General features: G+C 37.3%; 1 protein-coding gene across 1 annotated transcript; it reads right to left on the reverse strand.

The window, feature by feature from the left end:
• Nucleotides 1-7,234: 7,234 nt before the first annotated feature.
• LOC135155829 (voltage-dependent T-type calcium channel subunit alpha-1G-like) lies at nt 7,235-15,943 on the reverse strand. The gene is made up of 3 exons (XM_064106102.1): nt 15,855-15,943; nt 10,570-11,356; nt 7,235-9,990 (listed from the first exon to the last, which is right to left on the reverse strand). The coding sequence occupies exons 2-3, from the start codon at nt 11,270-11,272 to the stop codon at nt 9,488-9,490; spliced, it is 1,206 nt and encodes a 401-aa protein (XP_063962172.1). The 5' UTR covers nt 11,273-11,356; nt 15,855-15,943; the 3' UTR covers nt 7,235-9,487.
• Nucleotides 15,944-22,289: the final 6,346 nt, after the last annotated feature.

Here is a 22,289-nt window from a genome sequence, read left to right on the forward strand (position 1 = left end):
CCCACTGAAGCAGCAGCTATGGTCGACAACGAGGGATAAAAACCTGCTGTGTCAAATCATGGATAGACTAACAAAGATAATAATAAGCCATCAGCAGCTCTCTCTAAATCAGTTTGGGATAGGATAGCCTTGCTTTAATCCCAGGGGATTAGGACGGTCTGAGCTTCCCTGAAGTCCAGGGCAGCGCCTCGCACCACGTACCAGCTGCAATGACGTCAGCAAGCTTGGTCAACTGTAGCCTCAATGCCAAACAAGATGGATCGACGGGAACAAAGAGGAGGGGTGTGTGGCATAATCTCTTATCATACTTCAGCGAGGGAAAGGGGGCATAATATATAATGAGAGCAGTGAAATCCAATGCCTACATAAATCAGGTAGTTCTTGTATCAATCATGACTGAGATTGTTCAGTAGCCAAGGGTCATTATCTGGATTTACCAGAAATATATAGACCATTTAATTCTTTATGAGGTCAGTTGAGGTAGAATGATCATTCTGAAACACATGTCTCAATCATTACAGCGTATTAAAATTGATATTAAATTTATGCTCCCCGAATAAACCGCAAATTTGCTACAAGAAAACCACCTGTTTGTGTATTTATGGGTGGCATTCTGGATCTGCAATTATTTGTAAAGGGGTAATGATACAACAGTATCAGTTAATGACGCTGCGACAGACAATCTCAAGAAATCAATGTGCACATAGACTGCTATCAGTCAACCCCATGGAATGATTTCAAAGATTTTAGTCCATCCATTCTCCTATAAAATTGAATTTCACTAATTATCTCATTATAGGAAGACTTTCTACTTATGAATAAAGTCAATACCAAAATTATGTTCTCATTTACAGGCACTTTGCTCAGTTTTCTTTTCAAACAAAAATAAAAAAGAATGTTACTTCTGGAAAATCTTGAAAGTAGTCAACCCTTTTCTCTCTTATGGTAAAAATTACTCCAGTAAGAAAAACAAGAAACCGTCTCGCTCAAGTACTTATTATCCTTCACTTTCCACCGCCGGTCATGCCCTTACGAGATGGACGTATATCTTAATGAAATCTCTTCTTTTCTTTCTCTCGCTTGCTTTCTCCTCAGAATTTCTTGGTCTATCAACCATGAAATTGTGCAGAGATGAAGGATTCTTCCCGCTGTTCACAAGATTAATGTTGTGATGTTAATGTCTTACCCAACAGCGTGAGATAACATCTCAAGAGGTCATAGGTCAAGGGTCTAATGCCAAAGTTAGGGTGACAGCAAACGCTTTTGTTTAGTATTTAGTTTCTGAAAGTTTTAAATGATTCCCATATTATACAAACATAAATGAAAGTTATGATTACTTACAAATAGATACAAACATACAAATAAAGGAGGAATAATAAAAACAAATGGTGATTACTTTTTTTGGAACCCACGCTACTATAAATTTAAGCATAACAAACCTCACTTATAAATATCTTGCTATTTCAGCCTGCATGAAACTGATGACAAAGTTTCAGCAATGAATACCTAAAGACACATTTGCTTAACATATCACATTCCTTGATTATCAGATTTCCAAGAAACAAAATGAACCCTTTGATCCCTCAAAGAAAGTTTGAAAGCGTATTATATTCTAAAATTCACCTATTTGGATTGAAAATCCAATATTCATTTGTGGTGTTATGACACTAGTAAACCTATGAATATATTTAAAAATAACAGATTGGATTATACAAAACCTAAGAAAATGCATGCCTTTACTCTTCACTCTACAGATAGAGTAATCAAATGTTATTTCAATAAAAATTTACAGACAGTTTGAATAGATTCTATTTTGTAATTCCACTCTACTCCAAATTCACTGAATGAAGTACATGTATATGAAAAATGAAAAATGAAACACTAAATTAAAAAATATTAATATCAATAGAAAACAATAAGCCCCCGGTTGAGTTAGATGAAATAAAAATCATTTTAGGGTGAATGTGTAAATAGCACAACCTGGAAACGGTGAATCTTCTAGAATACTCTATACCAAATACCAAACCTTCATGATAACGTGAAATTGTTTGAAGAGAAGGGCAATGGCGATACAAAATTCCTCTTACTAGTAGCAAGAGAGAGAGAAAGAATTGATATTTGTTCAAGAGAGGGAGCCTGTGTAAACTGATAATATAATATCATGGTGGATGATAATGGAGAAAGCAAACACGGAACAGTTGACCCAAGACTTTAAGATTCCACCAAACATATTCCTCATCCCACCACTCCAATTTCTTGTTTCTATTTGCAGTCGTGGGTGCTGTGCAAGGGTGTCTTCAACCCGATGCACCGTCTAGGTGATCATACGCGGCTGCAGCATAGTCAGAGGCAAGGTCGTGACACCGGTCGACTACACCCTATGGCAAATATGTACTGAGCATTGCATAAACCCACTCATGGAATCCTTATCCCTCACATTGCTACTGCACTGAAATGCATCACATTCTGCAGAGGCAATATTGTAAATGGTCGGTTTTTTAATTGGAAAGGGGCTTTAATCAAAATAGCAAAATTTTCATAAACCCTATTCATTCAAGAAGTTTACAGCATATAGACACATTATTCGTTCACTTGACATTGAAAAATTGTCCAGTGACATAAAATAAATAATATAGGATTTGTAAAGAACACGTATCCACCTTGCTAGGTGCTAAAGGCGCTCCTATTTTACACCGGCTAAGCTAGTCTACCGATTCTGGTGCGTACAGCTTTTTGAGGAATTATTTCCTGAAATTTTCTTGAAATGTTTCTCATATGTGAAGGACCCCGAATGACGTAGGTGAAGTTCACAAAAGTTTTAGTAAAACCCCAGCCAGATCACGGACAGTTGCCAAATGTCTCGTGAAAGAATCACACTTTTCCCAGTTTAACATGTGATTCTTGGAATGTTCATGTTTGTAATTCAATCACATGTCCTTCATGTTTGTTCACTTGCAGTGGTTGATCAATACTACAAACAACATTTGCAAATATGGCATGACATCTTCACGCAAACCGTCTAAGAATTTTTTTACTACTTGATTGCTGCAAGAGATTCAGAGGAAATCGTTTCCAAATTTGAACTTGATCATTTTGCTATGACATTCGCTAATATTCTTTGCCAATTGTGTGTTTCTCGTGAAAAACGAACATAGGGGTCATTCATACCATGGTGAAAGGTATGTTTTCAAAGGCACACATTTACAAAGGATGCAAATGTCAACAAATTATTATTTTTTTTTAATATTCGACTACACCAATTTTTAAAGTTCATGCACCCATGAAAATAAACCTATTGCATATCAAACACTAGTATTACACCTCGTATTGTTCTACAGTTGACTATACTATAATAATAAATTATAACTTATCTCTGTTTTTCACCACTTAAACAATAAAGGCATATAAAAAACTCAATGGATACAAATATTGCGATATGTTTGTTGGCAAGCATGTACTATGGATTATACAGCGCGTCCCAGAAAAAAAGCAAAACTGAGAATTATCAATGTTTTATCACAAATTAAACACAAAATCAATAGAAAAAATACCAATCAGGTAAAGGAGGAGATTCTAAGCTTCACAGTGATAGGTAGTTTGTCTATTGTAGTTGAGAAAAACTTGTGATAAATCAATAATTGTTAATTTTGTTTTTTTCTGGCACGCACTGTATAAATTGGCTCTGCATCTATACAGTGCATCCCAGAAATAAAGCAAAACTGAGAATTATCAATGATTAATCACAAATTAAACACAAATACAATAGAAAAAATACCGAACAGGTAAAGGAGGAGATTCTAAGCTTCACAATGATAGGTATAGTTTGTCTATTGTAGTTGTGAAAAAGTTATGATAAATCAATAATTCTTCATTTTTTTCATGAAACTGGTAATTTGAGTGCAACTTTAAGTTAAACTTTAATTTAACTTGTTACAAACACAAGAATAGGGCATTATCCTTCTAGGCAAACTAACGGTAGAATTTCATACATCCCACGATTGTACACTGCATCCACGAGCTATCTTTGGAAGATATGGACATATCATCCTTAGCTCAAAATTTCAGTGTGACTTCAAGTCACCTTTTAAATGAACTGGTTATAAAACACTAGAATTGAATTACACCCTTTGAGGGGAAAAAGCAACAATAGAGTTTCCTACATTCCAAATTTGTGAACTTCATCCATGAGCTATCTTTGGAAGATATGGACATACTTTCTCCTCAGCATGGGGGCATCCCAAATAGGTTACAGTTATGGTCTCTGCTTGACACTCAATCCATGTCTGGACCAATACATCACTACCTCTTCATCAAATTGGTAGCAGGTGCATGGAAGTAGGACACCTTGATGTGTCGTGTCGGTCTTCACGTCCTACCAAAGGCTGTTGTCCGTCTTTCTACCAGCTGACCCCCCTCGCAAGGTTAATGCTGGGTATGCGCACTCATGGGTGGCGGAAGTGGACTTTACAAGGTAGACTCCCCATCCATGTATTCTATATATCATATACATTAATATCCATTGATGTTGTATTAGTAAACCACAGGGTAGGAAACGATTTTCATTTTTAGAGGCTATTATTTATTTTCCACATGGGGCGATTGCAGAATTTTGGGGGCTATTTCTTTCATTTTAAGGGCTACTTTTTAGGGGTTAAAAAATAATTGTGCAGTAAAAGTAAATAATATTCTTCTGCCACAGTGGGAATATTGATTTTCTAAAAAATCTTGAATATTTTTGGAACAGATCCTGGGGCGACTATAGAAAGAATGGTCACCCCAAAGCATGCATTTTGGGGGAATTTTAGGGGCGATTTGAGCTGTCATGAGGGCGGAATTGCCCGTCGCCCTCATGTACTTTCCATGCTGGTATACCACCATTACACTCCTACATCATTCATTCTGCCTCCCCATCAAAAAGTTACCGCTTTCCATACCTGGTTTATGACCAAAACACTTACCTTTTCCATAATTCATTTGTAATCATGTGATCTCAAATGATGGAGGGAAAACATCTATTTTGCCCCCACTCCATACCCCTATCCTCTTTCCAGGAAGGGTGATGATGATGATGATGCTGATAATATTAACAATAATAATAATAACAACAAAAGAATCAAACAAAAGAATAAAAACGAAACAACTATGATTATTGAAATGATGTTTGATCCTCCGTAGATAGGTCAATAATTTTGTTGCACACCCCCCTCTGATTTCCATGACTCTTAATCCTCATATATTGCACTTTTATAATCCCCATCCCCTTCACATGCTGTGGTTAAGACCCCACCCCTCCCACCGTGACAATTTACGAGGTGTTTCATCTTCATAGATGGCAGTGGGTCATTCCTTACTGAGATGGCTGACCACTTTAATAGCTCCAATGTCCTCTTGGGGAGAAGGAATTTCTGACCTCTCCTTCACACCGCCCTAACATGACCCCGTTTCTCTTTAGACTTCGCTTGATAACCAGCAAAATGGGCTTGATAAGAAATATGAACTGCGTAAACTGGCTTAATCTCAACCATGATTTATGCAGATTTTACAACTGAAATAATGAGAGAAGATAAAAAATGAGTGTAAACTGTGACAAAAACATTCTAAGTTATTCTTGTGCCTGAGTTAGTGTATAGTTGTTGATTTAAACTATTTCACATATATTAAAGGGAAAGTTCAACCTGACAACAACTTCATTGTAAAAATAGCACCAAAAAATGCCAAACGTTGGAGAAAAATTCATCAAAGAATAAAAAAGTTATTATAATTTCCATTATTTGATTTGTGACATCATATGCAAGCAGCTTTCCTTCATATCTTATGGAGAAAAAAATCAAGTCATTTTCTCTGAAAATTGAAAATAGTTTTTACTGTACCTTCAATATATCAATAGACAAATTATTTCACACCCATTTCTAAAAAGATAATGATAAGTCATCACAAACCATTAAAGAATTGAAATTTATGCATTTAATATAACATAACATATGACACAGCTGCTTGTTTATGACGTCACAAATCCAAAACTTTAAATTCTAATAATTTTCTTAATCTTTAATGGATTTTCCTTAAACCTTAACCAATATTTTTCATCACTTTTTTCTACTATTTTGACAACAAACTTTTCTTCAGGTAAAACTTCCCCTTTAATAAACTGGAGTACACCACAACCTGAAAAATAGATGTGAGCATGAATTTAGAACACTTTTAAAAAAATTGAAAATTCTTTAATGGACATCTCTTAACGGTATGTTCAATAGTGGACACAAAATCTGCACCACCATGCACTCAGTGCTTATGTTTTGGTAACTTCGAAGAATTTTTTTGTGACGGGTGCATTATCAAAAGGTTAGCATAAGAAGGCATTCAACTTCATTGGAACGGTATCATGGATTGATTATGTAATGATACGTGAAACCTATAACTTTATCATAGCCTATTGTCTTCTAATTAACTCTTATAATCAATATGGTAATCATGTCTGTCTAATTTTCCAATCAAGTAATCCTCATACCCCATTACCCCTCTCTCTAATTTCCCACTCAAACCTCTCTCTCCCTTTCTCCATCTCATGCCTCCCCCCCTCTTGACTTTCTGTCTGTCTTTCTCTCTCCCCCTCCCTTTTCCCATTTGCCAACACTAAATGCTTTTTTTTTCTCTCTCTCTCTCTCTCTCTTCATATATTGGTCTCACACTCGATCACCCATCCCTTTACATCCAACACCACCTTGTTTCTTTGCATGCCACCCCCTCCCCCCGCGCATCTAGTCTTTACCACCCATTCTAATCCCATGCATTCTAAAACAAGCCACCAACCCAAATTATGGCTGGCTATGAACTTGCAGCCCTTTCTCATTAGTGTAATGATGGATGGGGCCCGGCAATGGTCATCAATGCATGAACGAATGATCCCATGTTGGAGGAAGATATTGATTAGTATAATTAGATTATCTAACGAGCTGACAGAGTGTTGATCCCAACACCGATCATGCCCCAGTGACTGGGCTACATTCTGCTTGGCATCGTCCATTCATCGTATTTTTGTCAATACATGCAATACTATATTCCCTATTAAATAAGCTTTTCACTGTCTTTCTCTCTATCCACAAAACAACTATTTCATAAACACTCTTTTGATCGTACTTCTATTATGTTCTGGGAAGTGTTTCATCAACATTTTTGTCTGACGAGTTGTCGGAACTCACAATTTATTCTACTTGGCTGAGAAGCATGGTTACTATGGTAACTGTAAAAAAAAACAGGACTTTTTGGATGAATTATCTGACCAGTCCTTTAAAGAAAGTCTTCCCGGTGTCTTTTCTATCCATAAGTTTCTCAGTTTTATGTTCTCTATGACTCTAACCTGAACATGAACTGAACCCGTTTTGGGGGGGTTTTCTTGCGATTCCCATCGGTAATATGTAATTCAGAATGGTTGAAGTGGTCTTAGGGAAGCAGATCACTTTCTGCTGAACTCTCCCTCACCTTTTTTTCGGGTTGTTCAGACAGAGCTAAGCAGCACAAATGAGCAAAACATATTGGATGATTTCAAATTCAGTGTTAGTGTTGATGCTGGTGTTGGTTTCAGAAGCAGAATTCAAACAATTGTCCCCATCTTTAATACCTCATATGATTTACAAAAATGGTCAAAATCGCACTAATGATAGCCAACACCTTGACTAAGGTGTTCCCAAGACCAGCTTGATTTTCAGTTTGGTGCTGTGCTGATATGATAATCAACCATACACAAACACCAGAAGGCCCACTTGAAATCATCTAATGCTTGTGATATGAAGTAAGGGAGAGGCAGGAGACTTGTTTCAGTCACTTGACTGCAAAAACCCGAGGACCTATCATCATCTAAAAAAAGGAAGATCGTCATCTAAAAAAAGGAAGCTTTGTTCAGAGTTGATCCTTCTTTCCCTCCCTCCCTCCCTCCCTCCCTCTTCTCTTTCCTTATTACATTTGACTTTCTCAGCACCCTCTAAGCTTATCTTTGTGCCTTCCCCTCTCTCTGCCTCCTCCTTCTCTCTCTCTCTCTCTCCCTTTTCCTTCTCTATCTACTTCTTCCCCCTTAACCATTATGATCTTTAATCTCTGCCTGTCTGTATTGTTCCTTCTCTGTCTCAACCCCCACCAATTTTCCCACTCTATGTAACCAACCATGAACCCATAAACATCCCGTCCTTCTTGACAACCCAACCCACACATCTCCTGCCTATATCCCTGTCTATCCGACGTATCGTATCAGGTCATCTAAAGTCTATTTCAGTCCTGCCAGGTTCAAGGTCTACCCCATCGGTTACAGCAATTAAAAAATCTTTGATGGGGGGTGAAATATGCGCCACGGGCCACGTGCATACCAGTCCAGCTAACGACATCCCCATCCCCAGCGATGATGAACAGCGGGAGCGATGCGAACTTGACATTGCGATGGAAGTGTAGAAAACACTGATCCTCTCCGGGGCCTCCCATTATTTCAACCCTTATTGATTCAGATCTTTAGCTGGCATTGAAAAATGAGAGACCTTGATGTAGGCATGTGTAGTGGAATCAATTAGCAATTCCCTGACAGTCACAGTTTGCTATGCTGTGACTGATTGGTAATATTACAAAATGTTTCCAATTGGCAAGTAATCAATTGACCTGAAATGTGTAACTAATTCTTTTTTATCCCTGCTAATTGTATCATATTCATGATGTACATTAAATACACCATAAAATTACATTAGATTCAGTATGTATAGACAGATATGATGTATGTCATTCTACTTGCCTGAAGTAGTACCATTTTAATACAACAGTCTTAAAACAGAAAATTCATGCACCTTCATTGCTGCTTTGAAATGAGGGACTAGGACTTGATTATCATTATGACTTACATCAACAGGGGCTTGTGTTATAAAGCTGTTCATAACTCTTGTGTCCAATGTATGTTAAGAACATGAATAACAAGCAACATCTGCAATCAACGTGACACAATGCAATAAAAATAATCAAGAAACCTACTGGCCTGTCATATTCAAGTCATTCATGTCATCATACAAAGCTTTACTAAAAGCTTTATGAAACACAAGGACTAGAATTAGCAGATAGATATTAGCTTTTGACCAGACATACAATAATGCTACGAAGGCAAAAGTGACACCACACACTCTCATCAGGGAATGGGTTGGTGTTCGATCCACCGTCTACACACTTTCATCTCTTCTTCTGATGCAGTTATACAAACGAAACCAACAAAACTGACTGCAAACCTACCAAGACAAAAAAAAAGCTTTGAAGCATTGGTAGGTCTAGAGTCGGTTCCACTAGGGTGATTGTGGCATAGTCTGATCTGGTGCCCATTTCAGAAAGAGTTCTGCTTAAACACGAACAAAACAAATCAAGCACAGTATATCATTTGCTGGAGATCAAGTTCAGCTTGAGTTTTGAAGTTGCATTTGATCAAACTCTTTCTGCTACGGACCCAAAATCATTACTTAAGTTGAGATCACCCTACCTGTCCGTGGAATTCAATGCCCATACTCAGGGTGTTGATGAGGATACAGACTAGGATACCCCTCATGAAGTACTTGCTCTCGACGATCTCCTGCACCTTCTCTGTGAGGACGCTCAGGTAGCCGTACTTGTAGCGCCGCCTCTGGACCTTGTACCTCTGCATCTCGGCCTTGCTCTCCGTGTCCGAGTCGGAATCGGAGTCGTCGGTCGTGGAGGAGGTGTCGGAGTCGCTCCACGCGTACTCTTCGGAGCGGTGCTCGGAGGTGCAGACGTGGGAGCAGGAATGCGAGTTGGAATGAGGGTTCTTGGAGGAGATGCAGGGAGAGTGGGTCGGGCAGGGAGTGTGGACGGGGCACGGGGAATGGACCGGGCAAGAGGAATGCATCGCTAGGCACGGTGAAGGCGGCGTCAGGTGGGAGTTTGGACTGCCAGGCTGGGTGAGGGGCGGGGCTGAGAGGCGCTGGGCTAGAGGTGGGTGGGACGGCGCCAAGGAATCTACAAAGATAAGAATGATAAAGTGATGAGCATTGCTAATGCAACTTCACAGATATATGTAATATATATACTTCCTTACTATGATCTCTGAGACAAGCTCTTAGTTAAGAGTAAGTTACGGTACAGAAAATGCACTTTTTCAAGTTACATCCAACTAAAATAATACATAAAATCAAAATATTTTGTTATTAACTTAAGCTGTGAAACTTGATAAACAATTGAAAATATAAAAAATAATCAATCAACAGAGATATAAATATTTTGTTAAATCAAGAATTAAATTTGAGATTAGAGAATTTTCAGATAATTTATCAGCTTCCAGGAACATCACATAGAATTGTATTAGCATTATACCACAATATTGGTAATTTATTTACATATGTAAGTGTTTTTGTGATTTCATATTCCCTTGTAATTCTGCTTATTTTGTTTGATTCATGTGTATTTTCATTTTGTTTAGTGAAACATTTGCCAATTCAGCTTTTAAACTACGATCAAATGCTTTTTAATGAATCTCCAATCTTGAATCTGAATTTTTAAGTGACATCACAAAATCTTAAAGAAAGAATTGCTCTTCACCTTTTCCAGTATCTGTTTTAATAGGTGGCAGTTTGCTGTATCTGCTCATGTGGTTGCCTCCACAGAGCTCTGTCCACTTCTCCTGGAGTCTGCCTGGTGACACATTACTGGGTGTGGTAGGTGTACTCCCTTCCTTGTCAGAGGCCATCTTGGCAAAAGCTACTGCTTGGTTTAAATCTTTGGAGTTTGTGGTTGGGTAATTAATGGACGAAGCTCTGTGAATGGACAATGTGGTGGTCATGTGATAAGGGGAAGACAATGGAGCTTGACACAGCGGTGATGGTTCCAGTTTAGAGATCTTCTCTGTACAGTAGTTCATTGACTGCAGTGACGCAGCACTGCCATTGCTGGACGGTATTGCCAGTTTATGTTTCCGCGACGGCGACGAGCTGACGTCGCTGTCCTCCGGACTCGCTCTGGGCGCTTGAGAATTGACATTCCCGAAGTGGTAATGGTGGTGGTGGTGGAGATGATGGTGAAGATGAACGCTTCTAGTCCTTTTCTTTTTGCGTCGTAACGATATTGCTGGCATGACTTTGCTCTTTCGCTTACTATGCATTCGTTTTCGCCATCGTCGAAACCACCGACTCACGTGACGGAATAAATGTCCAATGTACTTGAGGATTTCATCGTAGCAGCTTCCAACCTCGCCATTGCTTGCAAGCGTGCTGCTAGATCGAAATCTTTTACGTTGCTCTTCCATGAGCTTACTTTCTCTCTGCTTGGTTTCAGAAAACTGAGTTGCTATGACAACTAAGCACAAGTTTATCAAGAAGAAGGCACCAATCTGTTTAAGGATTTAGCAATCAAAATAAAAATATGTGAGTACAACATAATGCATACATTTAAGAATTGTTTTCAATTTTAAACGGCCATTTAAGACATTTAAATGGATTAATGATTCCTGATTCAAAGTTTAAATCCCATACAAGACTTAAATGAAAACCAAATGGAAAAGGGACCTTTATTTCACTGGCATGCATTCAAATTTCTGATCATTTTGAAGAAAAAAAACTCAATCCTTTGACAAAAACTTTGATTTCTCAGTAAAACTTACCTTTCTCATTCTTATGGTAGAAAAGAACATTGATGAAACAAATATTTTGGCCAAATTTGGAGGGATAATTAAAAATCAGAACATACAAATGAAAATCATCAAACATGCTCTAATAACAATAAAGATATGAAGAATAATATCACAGACCAACTTTAGGAAACAAAATATTTTTTAGCTTTTTAATTGAAATTTACATCTGAATTCCAGGCATTTCTTGATCTAAACCATTAAATCTTTATTTTACAATTGTAAATTAATATTTCAGCAAAATTACAATAGAACTTTTTAAAACAAAAGGCTTTTCTTAAGAGTAAAATTCAAAGGTGCAGTTTGCGACTTTATTACTCTTGGAGAGGGGTAAAAGGTAATGCAAGGCAAGAATGAGAACCAAAGGGTTAAAGAGGATAAGGTTATCAATCTGACTAGGAGCGACGTATTGGTTGACAATGTCACTATAGAAATAGAAAGGACCCTAGGAATGACGTCGTTGATACCTTGCCTACCTCGGCAGCGATGAAAGGATAGTAAACTAAAACCTCAGTGTCAATCTAAACCAAAATCTACCACACTCCGCTGCCACAATGAGCCACACACTTTTATTGCCAGCATCGTCATGTCAAAAATTGGCCATGTATCAGAATTTGTCCCGTCTCGTATGAATCTCAATGTTTATCATGCAGCTAGGGTATGAAAGGTGTTTGGTGATATTGGGTCTTGGTTTAACAGGAAATGGTCCCCTATCTCTTGACACTTTAGTATATTATCCAATGCACTTTAAAGGTTAGGTGGAGGGTAAAAAGTTGAGAATTCTTTAGTTTTTGTTTCTTTTCGAAAGCATTTCCAAACTTCAATGACAATTTTACACTTGTAGACAGTACTAGAGACCTCTAAAGTGCTTAGGGACGTTCAAATTAAGTGCTATATCAATAGCATTATAATTATCTTTAATATCTAAAATATGTTTATTATTTTTAATTGTTAAGACTGAAAACCAATGTAGGAGAGTCCACCAATCTTCTTGCGCTTAAATGCTTAAGAAAAATATTATCAGCATAAGGATGAAAAAAAAACAATGATATCGTTTGTTACTGCGATGATTAATAAGAGGCAAGCAGGCTGTTTTTTTAATAAAGAATTATCATTCAATGAATATTAATAGATGATGAAATGAGTAGATGTATGAAACACAAATTTATACAAATATAACTTTACATATAAAAATCTTCAACTACAGTCACAGAGACATGAAACTGAGACACATAATATTGAATATAATGCCAAAAACATGAATGAGGATGCAATAAATATTTTTCAATCATATGATCATTGAGGGAGAAATAGAAATTCAACTATTCTAAAATGTTAAAGAAAGATTATAGCATTGAACTACAAGTGCATGAAACATGGACAATTGAAGGGTGAAAGAGATTTTAATAAAAAGCTATAAAATTAAATGTCAAATAAGCTCCTTTCGTTAATTTTTTAATCAAGATTTATGAGAATATTTAGTTTTGAAACTTTCAACAAACATTTAGAGACATTAGACAGCATTAACAAAAATTGCCATTTTCAAACTTCTCACCTGTACAATTTACAGAAAAAGAAACATAGAAGAGATAACTACAAACACAATCATTATGGAGTATTAAATCAATTTTTACTTTTTTATTTGACCTAAATCCTACTTTTTAATACACTTTGCTTTAGGTTTGCATTCAAACTGGGGCAATAAGAATTTTAATTTTGAAGCACTTGTGAGAGCAAAATTATTTATTTATTTATTTATTTATTTTGTTTTATTTATTTTATACTGCAGGGTAGGCCTGTTCAGTTCTTAAAACTGCTTTACAAAGGCGCCCTGCAGTTTAAAATACATGTCAAGATAACTATGGTCTGAAGTTGCATTGTGCAATAATGATTTTCTTTGAAAAAAAAAATTAACCATGTTTGGTAGCAGAAAGAGCCAGAGTGTGGACATCTTTTCTTTTTTCCTTTTTTACTTTAGTCATTCTATTTCTTGGAGAGATTAATTTCTTCCAGCTACTTAAAAGAATTAGTATTTTATCATGTTACCCACTTAAGCAGTGCATCCCTTAAATCAGGCACCATGCAAAAGCACGAAAAAGGGATCAGATTTTTGAAGTGCTTTTTTATCCTGCGGTGCCTTTCTATGTTCATCTCGGGACGCATTTCAGTGAAACTCAAAATCCATGCAGATTAATGGCAGCATGTTAATTCCACTTTTTGAAGGCATACTACACGATATCATCATGGGATCTACATTCCTCTAAATTATTCAATAGCAAAATGGTACATTATCAATTTATGTCCTGCAAAGTGCATTCACATCTAATTGAGATTTCCAAATAGACACAGAAGAGAACAGGAAACATTCAAATAGAGGGAGATAAATAGTTTTGCAACAAAACTTGAGGTTTACATCAAGTTTTTAAGATTTCTCTACAAAAAATTAAAAAAAAAGAATAAAAGAATGCGCATCAAGGATCTGAAGGGGATCTAAAATAGAATATTCACTTCTTGGAAAATTACTGATACAAGGAATCAATAACACAAAACTACCAACAGAAACACACGAAACATGGCATAACACAGATAGAGACACACAAAACAAAGATGACAAAGCAAGGAAATCACAAAGGAAGCTACATGAAGTTATAAGTATGAATTTTGAGATTTTGTGCTGTTTGATAATCAAAGAGGAATATCAAATGGAATGTGAAAAAGAGAGTGAGAAATGACATGTATTATATAACCAGGTAACTACTACGTGAATACCATGTGATCAAGCCAGGGATATAAGCTGAGACTATTGAGTGCTTGAGAGAGGTACTGTCCATCTAGCAACACATGTCACACAACTACACCATCTACACCGTGGAGATAGAAGTCTGTGGCAGGGTATGCAAACACAATCATCATACTTACAACAATAAGAATCACAAAATAGGCCCAATTCCAAAAACTATGGACATCTTGTATTTGGTACATGATATCGGTCCATCCTTCGAGAGTGATGACCTGGGGGTGGGGTATGAGGGGAGGGGGGGGGCGGGATGAATGGTGAGACAAAGGTGACAATAATGATCAAGAGATGAATGATGAAGGATGAAACCTCATCTGCATTAAGGTAGGAATGGCTCCTGTCTGTCCGGATTCGCAGTACTTTTAACCCTAAGTAAAAAACCTTATGATTTTACAAGATATGAAGGGTGATGTTGAATGAGCTCTCCAGGAAAAACACCACCATTCTCTTGAACTAAAGTGTTTATTAGCCCTTGTTTCCATTCAGCAACCATGGCGTATACATAAGAGATTCTGTCTTTGAAACGAGATTGGCAAAAGTTGCAACAATGAAGGATCTGCTCACAATATTCTAAAAAATGAAAATGGAAATGTAAGCTTGAAAGAAATGTAATGGTTGAAATGTTAGGGATTAAACAGAGGTATATTTAAGACCCAAAACAAGAAAAATTAAACTGACTTGTTTGAGGTTAAACATTATTTTTTTAAGGTTTATGCAAATGTGTATATCAAATGAATATAAATCATAACTGATGCATGCAACTTTTCAATGAAGACATATACTAGAGGCAATCATGCAAACATATAGGCACAAGACAGTGAAGCAGTAGTAACATTGAATAAAAAGGGTTTCAAAAAGTACATTCAACTTGGTTAAAGGTAGCCAACTAGGCAGAGACCGCAGCAGTTGTCTTTGCTATTACGAGACTGATAGGGCAAGAGTACAAACAGTCTCTGCTGAGCAAACGCTGCCTGTATTCTCGTCTTGCTTAAGTTCTTGTTTTGTTTTTATCAATGAATATCCAGTGATAGATTTTTTAACCAAAAATCTGCACTGAATCAAAGCTAAGGGAAAAAAAACAAAGCATCAAGAGAGTGTCGGGAGGGAGAACTCCACTGTTTGTAGTCTTGACGCATCAGACGTATCCCTTTTTATCATTTAGCATAACAACAAGACATATAGTAGCAGTCTCCTTCTAGATTATAGGCCAGGTTAAAGGTGATTTTAAAGGTGATTGAGACTTGAGGATTACATAGGCAGCATGCACTTTAATATGGCAGAGATAATTAAAGGGGCATGGTTAAATGCATGGCAGTGAAATGCAGGATGGGTTTATTGAGGTGGTGTTAGCACTGTAACCTGATGCCTCTTTTTGGTGGCAGCGGTGGGATGGTGAATACTTACAATGATCAAGAACACATAATAGATCCAGACCCAGGGAGAGTAGACATCCTGCAAGTGATACTGGATATCAACCCAGCCTTCTAAAGTGATCACCTACAGAGTGCAAAGTGGGGGGACAGGTGCAGGTCACGAATAGAGAGAAACAGAAAGCCCAAGGTCAAAGGTCAATGATCATGACAATCAGAGTGAGGAATCAGAAGGAAAAGAGATTTCATTCATCATAAAGAGACATATTGAAAGAAGACGAACTGAAAGAAGTCGGGAACTAGCTGCTATAGGGTTAACAGGAAGAGAAAGGGTCTGATCATTGTGCCGAGGTGCAAAGGAGTCTGGGAAGGGTTTAGAAAATTGGTGCTTCTGTATATAGTAAGTGGGGAGATAAAGTAATAAGGGACTATTCAAATTGATTATAGATTGTGTGCTTCACCGAACTATGTTTCATTTATACTAAAGTGATGCAAGGCAACACTGAGTACATACATGTACATGTGAAGCATTCATTGTAGTGTTTAGACTAGTAAACACACCCATGAGTTGACAAGAAGCTAACAAAAATACATGTATAACTATCCAATAAATGTTATATAGAGAGAGCCATATATGTATACATGTACATACTGTCCTGCATACAATAACCAAAAAAAAATGTATACATATTTTGAAATATACATGAATCAATTAGTTTAAATGAACATATATACAGCCAATAAGCGGTAAAAATGCCAGTAACTTATAGGCCATGCTTTGAACAGAGACGGTTAAAACAGGTCGTCAGGGACTTGGCTGTTGGCTTAGTGATACAGCTGACATGCTACAGAGGCAAGATTATGAAGATGTGATGAATGCTTGGATATAAACTGGAGATTAAGACGGACTGGCCTACCATCAGGTAGGATGAGAGAAGATTAAACTCCCTAAACTAAGGTACATGATCTAGTGAGACGTTATTCTTCTAGATGGCCACTTCACAGGACAATGAATCCAGTGTATTCTATTGAAATGAGTATTAATATCCAAGAAAAGCAATCTTTAAATATTTCTGAATTACAAACTTAGAATGAAGGATTAAGTTTAGGACTGATGTCAAATGAATTAAAATGGAGGGATTTTTTTTTCTCAAAACTCCTGGATCCAATCTAAATCAAGATAATTTATATTTGATATATAAATATATATATATGATTTACAAATTGATATTATATTTATATACAAATATATCACAGATTTATTTTCATGTATTACATACCCACTAAAATCATCATAAATGAATAGTTTGTTCTCAATATCACTTGAATCAATCTTCATTTAAACAACCAAACATACAGACACTCACACAAACACTCTAAACATTTACATTAACAACAGACTTGAAGAGCAAGAATAGGCCTACAAAATACACATTCATCCTCAACAAATTATATATACATGTAGCTGTCATCCTGTAAGAACAAGTTTATATCCAGCTGGGGCCTGTTTGTTACAAAATTTAGAACTATGGTAACTTTATCATTATTGCAACTACAGTGGAGACCTTGAACGTGATTGGCTGCTGAGCCTCGTTACCATGGTAGTTGCCAATTTGGTAAAGTTATGATTGGTTGAACTCTCAATGAAACAGTCCCCTGATCTGTTTTACAAAACAAATGGTTAGTTTATCACATACAGCAAATAAAAACCTATAAATGAAAAAATGAAAATGAAAAGAAAGAAAAATGGAGGAATGTTTTATCATAAACCAAAGACAAATTTTCCAAAACAGGCAGAGAAGACATGACACGTCACTTTAGAGAGTAACACAAACTCATCCACATTGTGTCGACAGGCTGTCATAAACATCCATCCACCTTCCTCTAATGCACATCAGTAAAATAGGATAGGTTGTCATCCATGTGCCCAGTAGTGCAAAACAAATAACCCTGCTGAGACCATGCAGGTTCACAAAATTGAATATTTGGACTGAAAATACATATAGGTTTCGATCGAGGTTCAGCATTGTGACTTTATGAATTCGTGGAAAATTTCCAGGTGACATCAGGATTTCTCAGATTGAAATTGAAGTTTAATCATTTTTTATTTTTCAACCCACACAGATGAACATATATTTACAAATGATATATCAATTGTAACCCAAGGAAAGAGATTCTGAAGAGCTTCTTGCAAGAATAAGACCTGTGGAGGATTTCATCAACATTTTTGTCCAACAAGTTGTCAGATCTGACAACTTTCCTTGATTTTTGATTGGCGAAGAAGCACAATCTCTATGGTTACTGTTCAATAAAACAGGACTTTCAGATCATGCAATGCACCCCAGTAATCAAGTGTACATTTGCAATCAATTGCAAGATTTATGATTAATTTTTGGACCCACTGACTTGCAAATGAAAGCACGGTTCTAGCAACACCCCCCACTAGACATAAGCTACACCTCAGAGACAATGTGTGTCCCAGTGATCCAGACAAAAAGGATGACGATGCATGGGTTGGGGGTAGGTTAAGGAATCCAAGCTAATAAAAAGATGTTCCATTTTTTATGAAGGTTTTCAGCCAGACGTGCATCTGTTCACCCCCCGGGATAATGTGTCCCCTTTCTGTCTAACCGAGCCAGAGTCTGAGGGGGTTTGGTGGTGGATGGATCATGGATGGTGGGTTGAGGATGATGTACTAGAGGGTCGGTCGCCATGGAAACCTTTCTATTCCTGGTTACATTCTCATGCTCGGCTGGCTGGTGTGGGATCTTGTTTCAAGCTTGTTTATGCATGTTACAGAATGACTCTCACTCTCTCTCTCTCTCTCTCTCTCTCTCTCTCTCTATTGGAAGGTCTCATGAATTAACCTGGACCATCAGCAAGAAATACATAAATTCATCAACAGCTCATTTGTGTATGCAAGATTTTAAGGACGTTTTTCGGTCGATACATAATTTAGAATTCTAAAAAAAATCATTTTCAATCGAGGTTGCAATCACGGTTTATACCATATCCCTAACTAAAAATGTTATTTGTTAATGTCTCTAATCTTCTTCTCCATTCTAAAGCTTCTTTTGTTTGGTAAAAGTCAAAATGACCAAAATCTATACAATATCAAAAACGGATTGGTCAAATCACCAATGTATTCATGAATATACGTACAGTAATTTATTGATTAGTTTTTACCAGTATACTTGTTGATATTGATCATTTTTTTAATTGATTGAACACGTATTCACCAACAGATTGATTTCTTAGACAAATCCTTCAACAAATCCTTTGAAAATTTCCGTTCCGTTAGCGTGATGTGCCAATCCTGGTATTTTGCTGACTGAACAATACAGATACAAGATACCCTATCATGTTAGCATATGTATATTACCACAGTTTCGACAAATCCATTACATCTATCGAACCCTTCCACCTCTGATTTATTCGTCACCACAGTTTGGTTTTTTCATCAGGTCTCTCAAACGCCTTAGTAGTCCTGACTCCTCTAATCTAACAACCCTTCCCACCACCACAGTGTGGTTGCATTCATTATACAGTATTCCATCCCTCACCCTCAATTGGTACAGACCTCCTGAAGCCAAGGAAACCAACTAGATTGGGTCTCAAGCGTGTCAACAAGATTCATTTAACTATCCATACCTTTACCACCAAGGCTTTCAAAGAGCAAACTCTGTTAACAATGACAATTGCATTCAATCCTCACCATTATCATCCCATCCCCTTCTCCACAGGTTAAAAACTAACCAATTTACCTACTTCCAAACCAATATATTTACCCTTTATAAATTACTAATTCTCTTCCTAAATTTACTAAAATTATATAATAAACGTCATTCCATAATAGTTCTTTCCCAACAGATTCCTTCTTCCATGTTGCCACATGGCTTCATCACTTGATCATTAAGTTCAATACTATTTCACCTATCATCCTATTATCTCCAGAGGATCTTCTTTACAGCCAACTGAAGCTGCTTGGAGAATTCAATTTCCTGTTAAAGCTTACTTGCAGGACCCCTACATAATATCTATCTAATAGCTAACGGGGGGAGGACTGCAATATAACAGTTCCTCTTCTTCTTAGACATACTGAACATGTACATGTAGGCTATAGGTGAAATATACATTCTTTCAAATGCTGGCAATTTTAGGCCATAACACATTTTACATACATGTATAACTTAACCCCTTGCCTTCAGGTATCAGGTACTGCCTGCTCAAATCCTAAGGGAAATACAGAATTCAGTAGTCACAGGGTTAACCTCAATTTCCTTCTAAAGAAAGTAAATGTAGACAAGCTACCTTGTTAGAATACCATTGTCTGTTAATTCAGGAAGGAAGTATAGGCAAAATCATGGAATGATCATACTATTCAAACATTTCCATTCTTGCAACTCTGCCGATGTTATCCTCCTCGCACCACTATTCATCATTCTCCTTGGAAACGAATGCGTTCCGGTGATGCACTGATTGCGTCAATGCTTGCACATGAATGTTACGTACCTCATTATGCAAGCAACTTGGAATGGGTATATGGGGAGAGCGATTGTCCGTTGTCGTCCGCGGTTATCAAATTACGGTGCAATGCCTGCATAACACCCTCTGCTTATCCCCGGTCTAGACTCAGGCTCACATATACAAACCAGCCTGGGGTATTGGATGGGTCCTGGATTAAATTGCACCACTTATATGCTTTTCACACTGCACTTTTTTCCTTAACCCCGGGAAATTGGTGGGGCTAAGGGGGGGTCTTAGCCCAACCAATTTCCCGGGGTTAAGCTTAGCCCACTTCGTTTTCACACTACGTTTAGCAAAGTGGGCTAGCGCGGTAAATAGTACGGTACTATCTGGCCCTGCAAAAAAGCAGGGTTAGCCGGCTTATTGTGTTGCTAGCACCACAATTGCGGTGCTAAGAGATGCAGTGTGAAAACGAAACAGGGCTAAGGAAAGTGGGGCTAAGCATAAGCCAATCAGGGAAGTCGAATTGCACGTTAATCACGCTCTGTATGGTAAAATCATCAATATTCATGAGCTGAGGGATAGTCCGGGGTTAAGGCATTATCCCCGGCTGAGCAGATAGTATGGGGTTAAGAAAGACAGTGTGAATCGAAAAAAGATAGTATGGGGTTAAGGATAGTCCGGGGTTAAGGATAATATGGGGTTAAGGAAATGCAGTGTGAAAAGCATATTAGTGTTTTACTCATCCCTTCTACATGTAGCTACGTCTGAAGGTTAGAAGCTTGTTATCCCTTCATCTACACTTACCAACAAAAAACTGCTATGTCTGCTTATTGTAAATGGGCTCCCACAAAGATGCTAACATGATACCAGAAAACGTGACAGGCCCCATCGTCAGGTTGTATCCGGAATGGTTTGGCATGAAAATGCATTTCCCTGTTATGTTTATATATCATTTTAAAAAGTCATATCAGATAGGGTAGTTGCCCTCTGGTTGTTTAGAGCTATGCCCATTTTTAGTTCCATCATCATTTTATCATGTTACGCTTTTATGATATATGATTGTGCATAGAATGACTTCTTCGAGTAATTTCCATACATATATGAAACAAGTGGAATGCCTCTGGCCGTCTCACCTGCATCACGCGATTCAATATAGCAGCAGTGCTGATTTTGAAAACTACTATAACTCGCACAAGATGTTCAGTGATACTTGGTTACTCTTATTTCCACGTTTTATGAACTAGACCAATACACTTATAGAGATATGATGGCAATTCAACAAATACCCCCAACGTGGCCAAAGTTCTTTGACCTTACATGACCTTTGACCTTGATCATGTGACCTGAAACTCGCACAGGATGTTCAGTGATACTTGATTACTATTATGTCCAAGTTTTATGAACTAGACCAACACACTTTCAAATTTATGGCTGTAATTCAACAAATACCCCAATTTGGCCAAAGTTCATTGACCCTAAATGACCTTTGACCTTGATCATGTGACCTGAAACTTGCACAGGATGTACAGTAATACTTGATTACTATTATGTCCAACTTTCATGAATCAGATCCATAAACTTTCAAAGTTATGATGGTAATTCAACAGATACCCCCAATTCGGCCAAAGTTCATTGACCCTAAATGACCTTTGACCTTGGTCATGTGATGTGAAACTCATGCAGGATGTTCAGTGATACTTGATTAACCTTATGTATAAGTTTCATGAACTAGGTCCATATATTTTCTAAGTTATGATGACATTTCAAAAACTTAACCTTAGGTTAAGATTTTGATGTTGATTCCCCCAACATGGTCTAAGTTCATTGACCCTAAATGACCTTTGACCTTGATCATGTGACATGAAACTCAGGCAGGATGTTCAGTAATACTTGATTAACCTTATGGCCAAGTTTCATGAACTATGTCCATATACTTTCTAAGTTATGCTGTCATTTCAAAAACTTAACCTCAGGTTAAGATTTGGTGTTGACGCCGCCG

Source organism: Lytechinus pictus, chromosome 10 (genome assembly GCF_037042905.1).
Source record: "Lytechinus pictus isolate F3 Inbred chromosome 10, Lp3.0, whole genome shotgun sequence".
NCBI lineage: Eukaryota > Metazoa > Echinodermata > Echinoidea > Temnopleuroida > Toxopneustidae > Lytechinus > Lytechinus pictus.

Excerpts from the sequence above, each read along its gene's own strand:
- LOC135155829 (XM_064106102.1), bottom strand. The coding sequence starts at position 11,272 with ATGGAAGAGCAACGTAAAAGATTTCGATCTAGCAGCACGCTTGCAAGC. Across the intron at positions 9,991-10,569 it reads TAAAACAGATACTGGAAAAG|ATTCCTTGGCGCCGTCCCAC; the intron begins GTGAAGAGCAAT and ends TTATCTTTGTAG.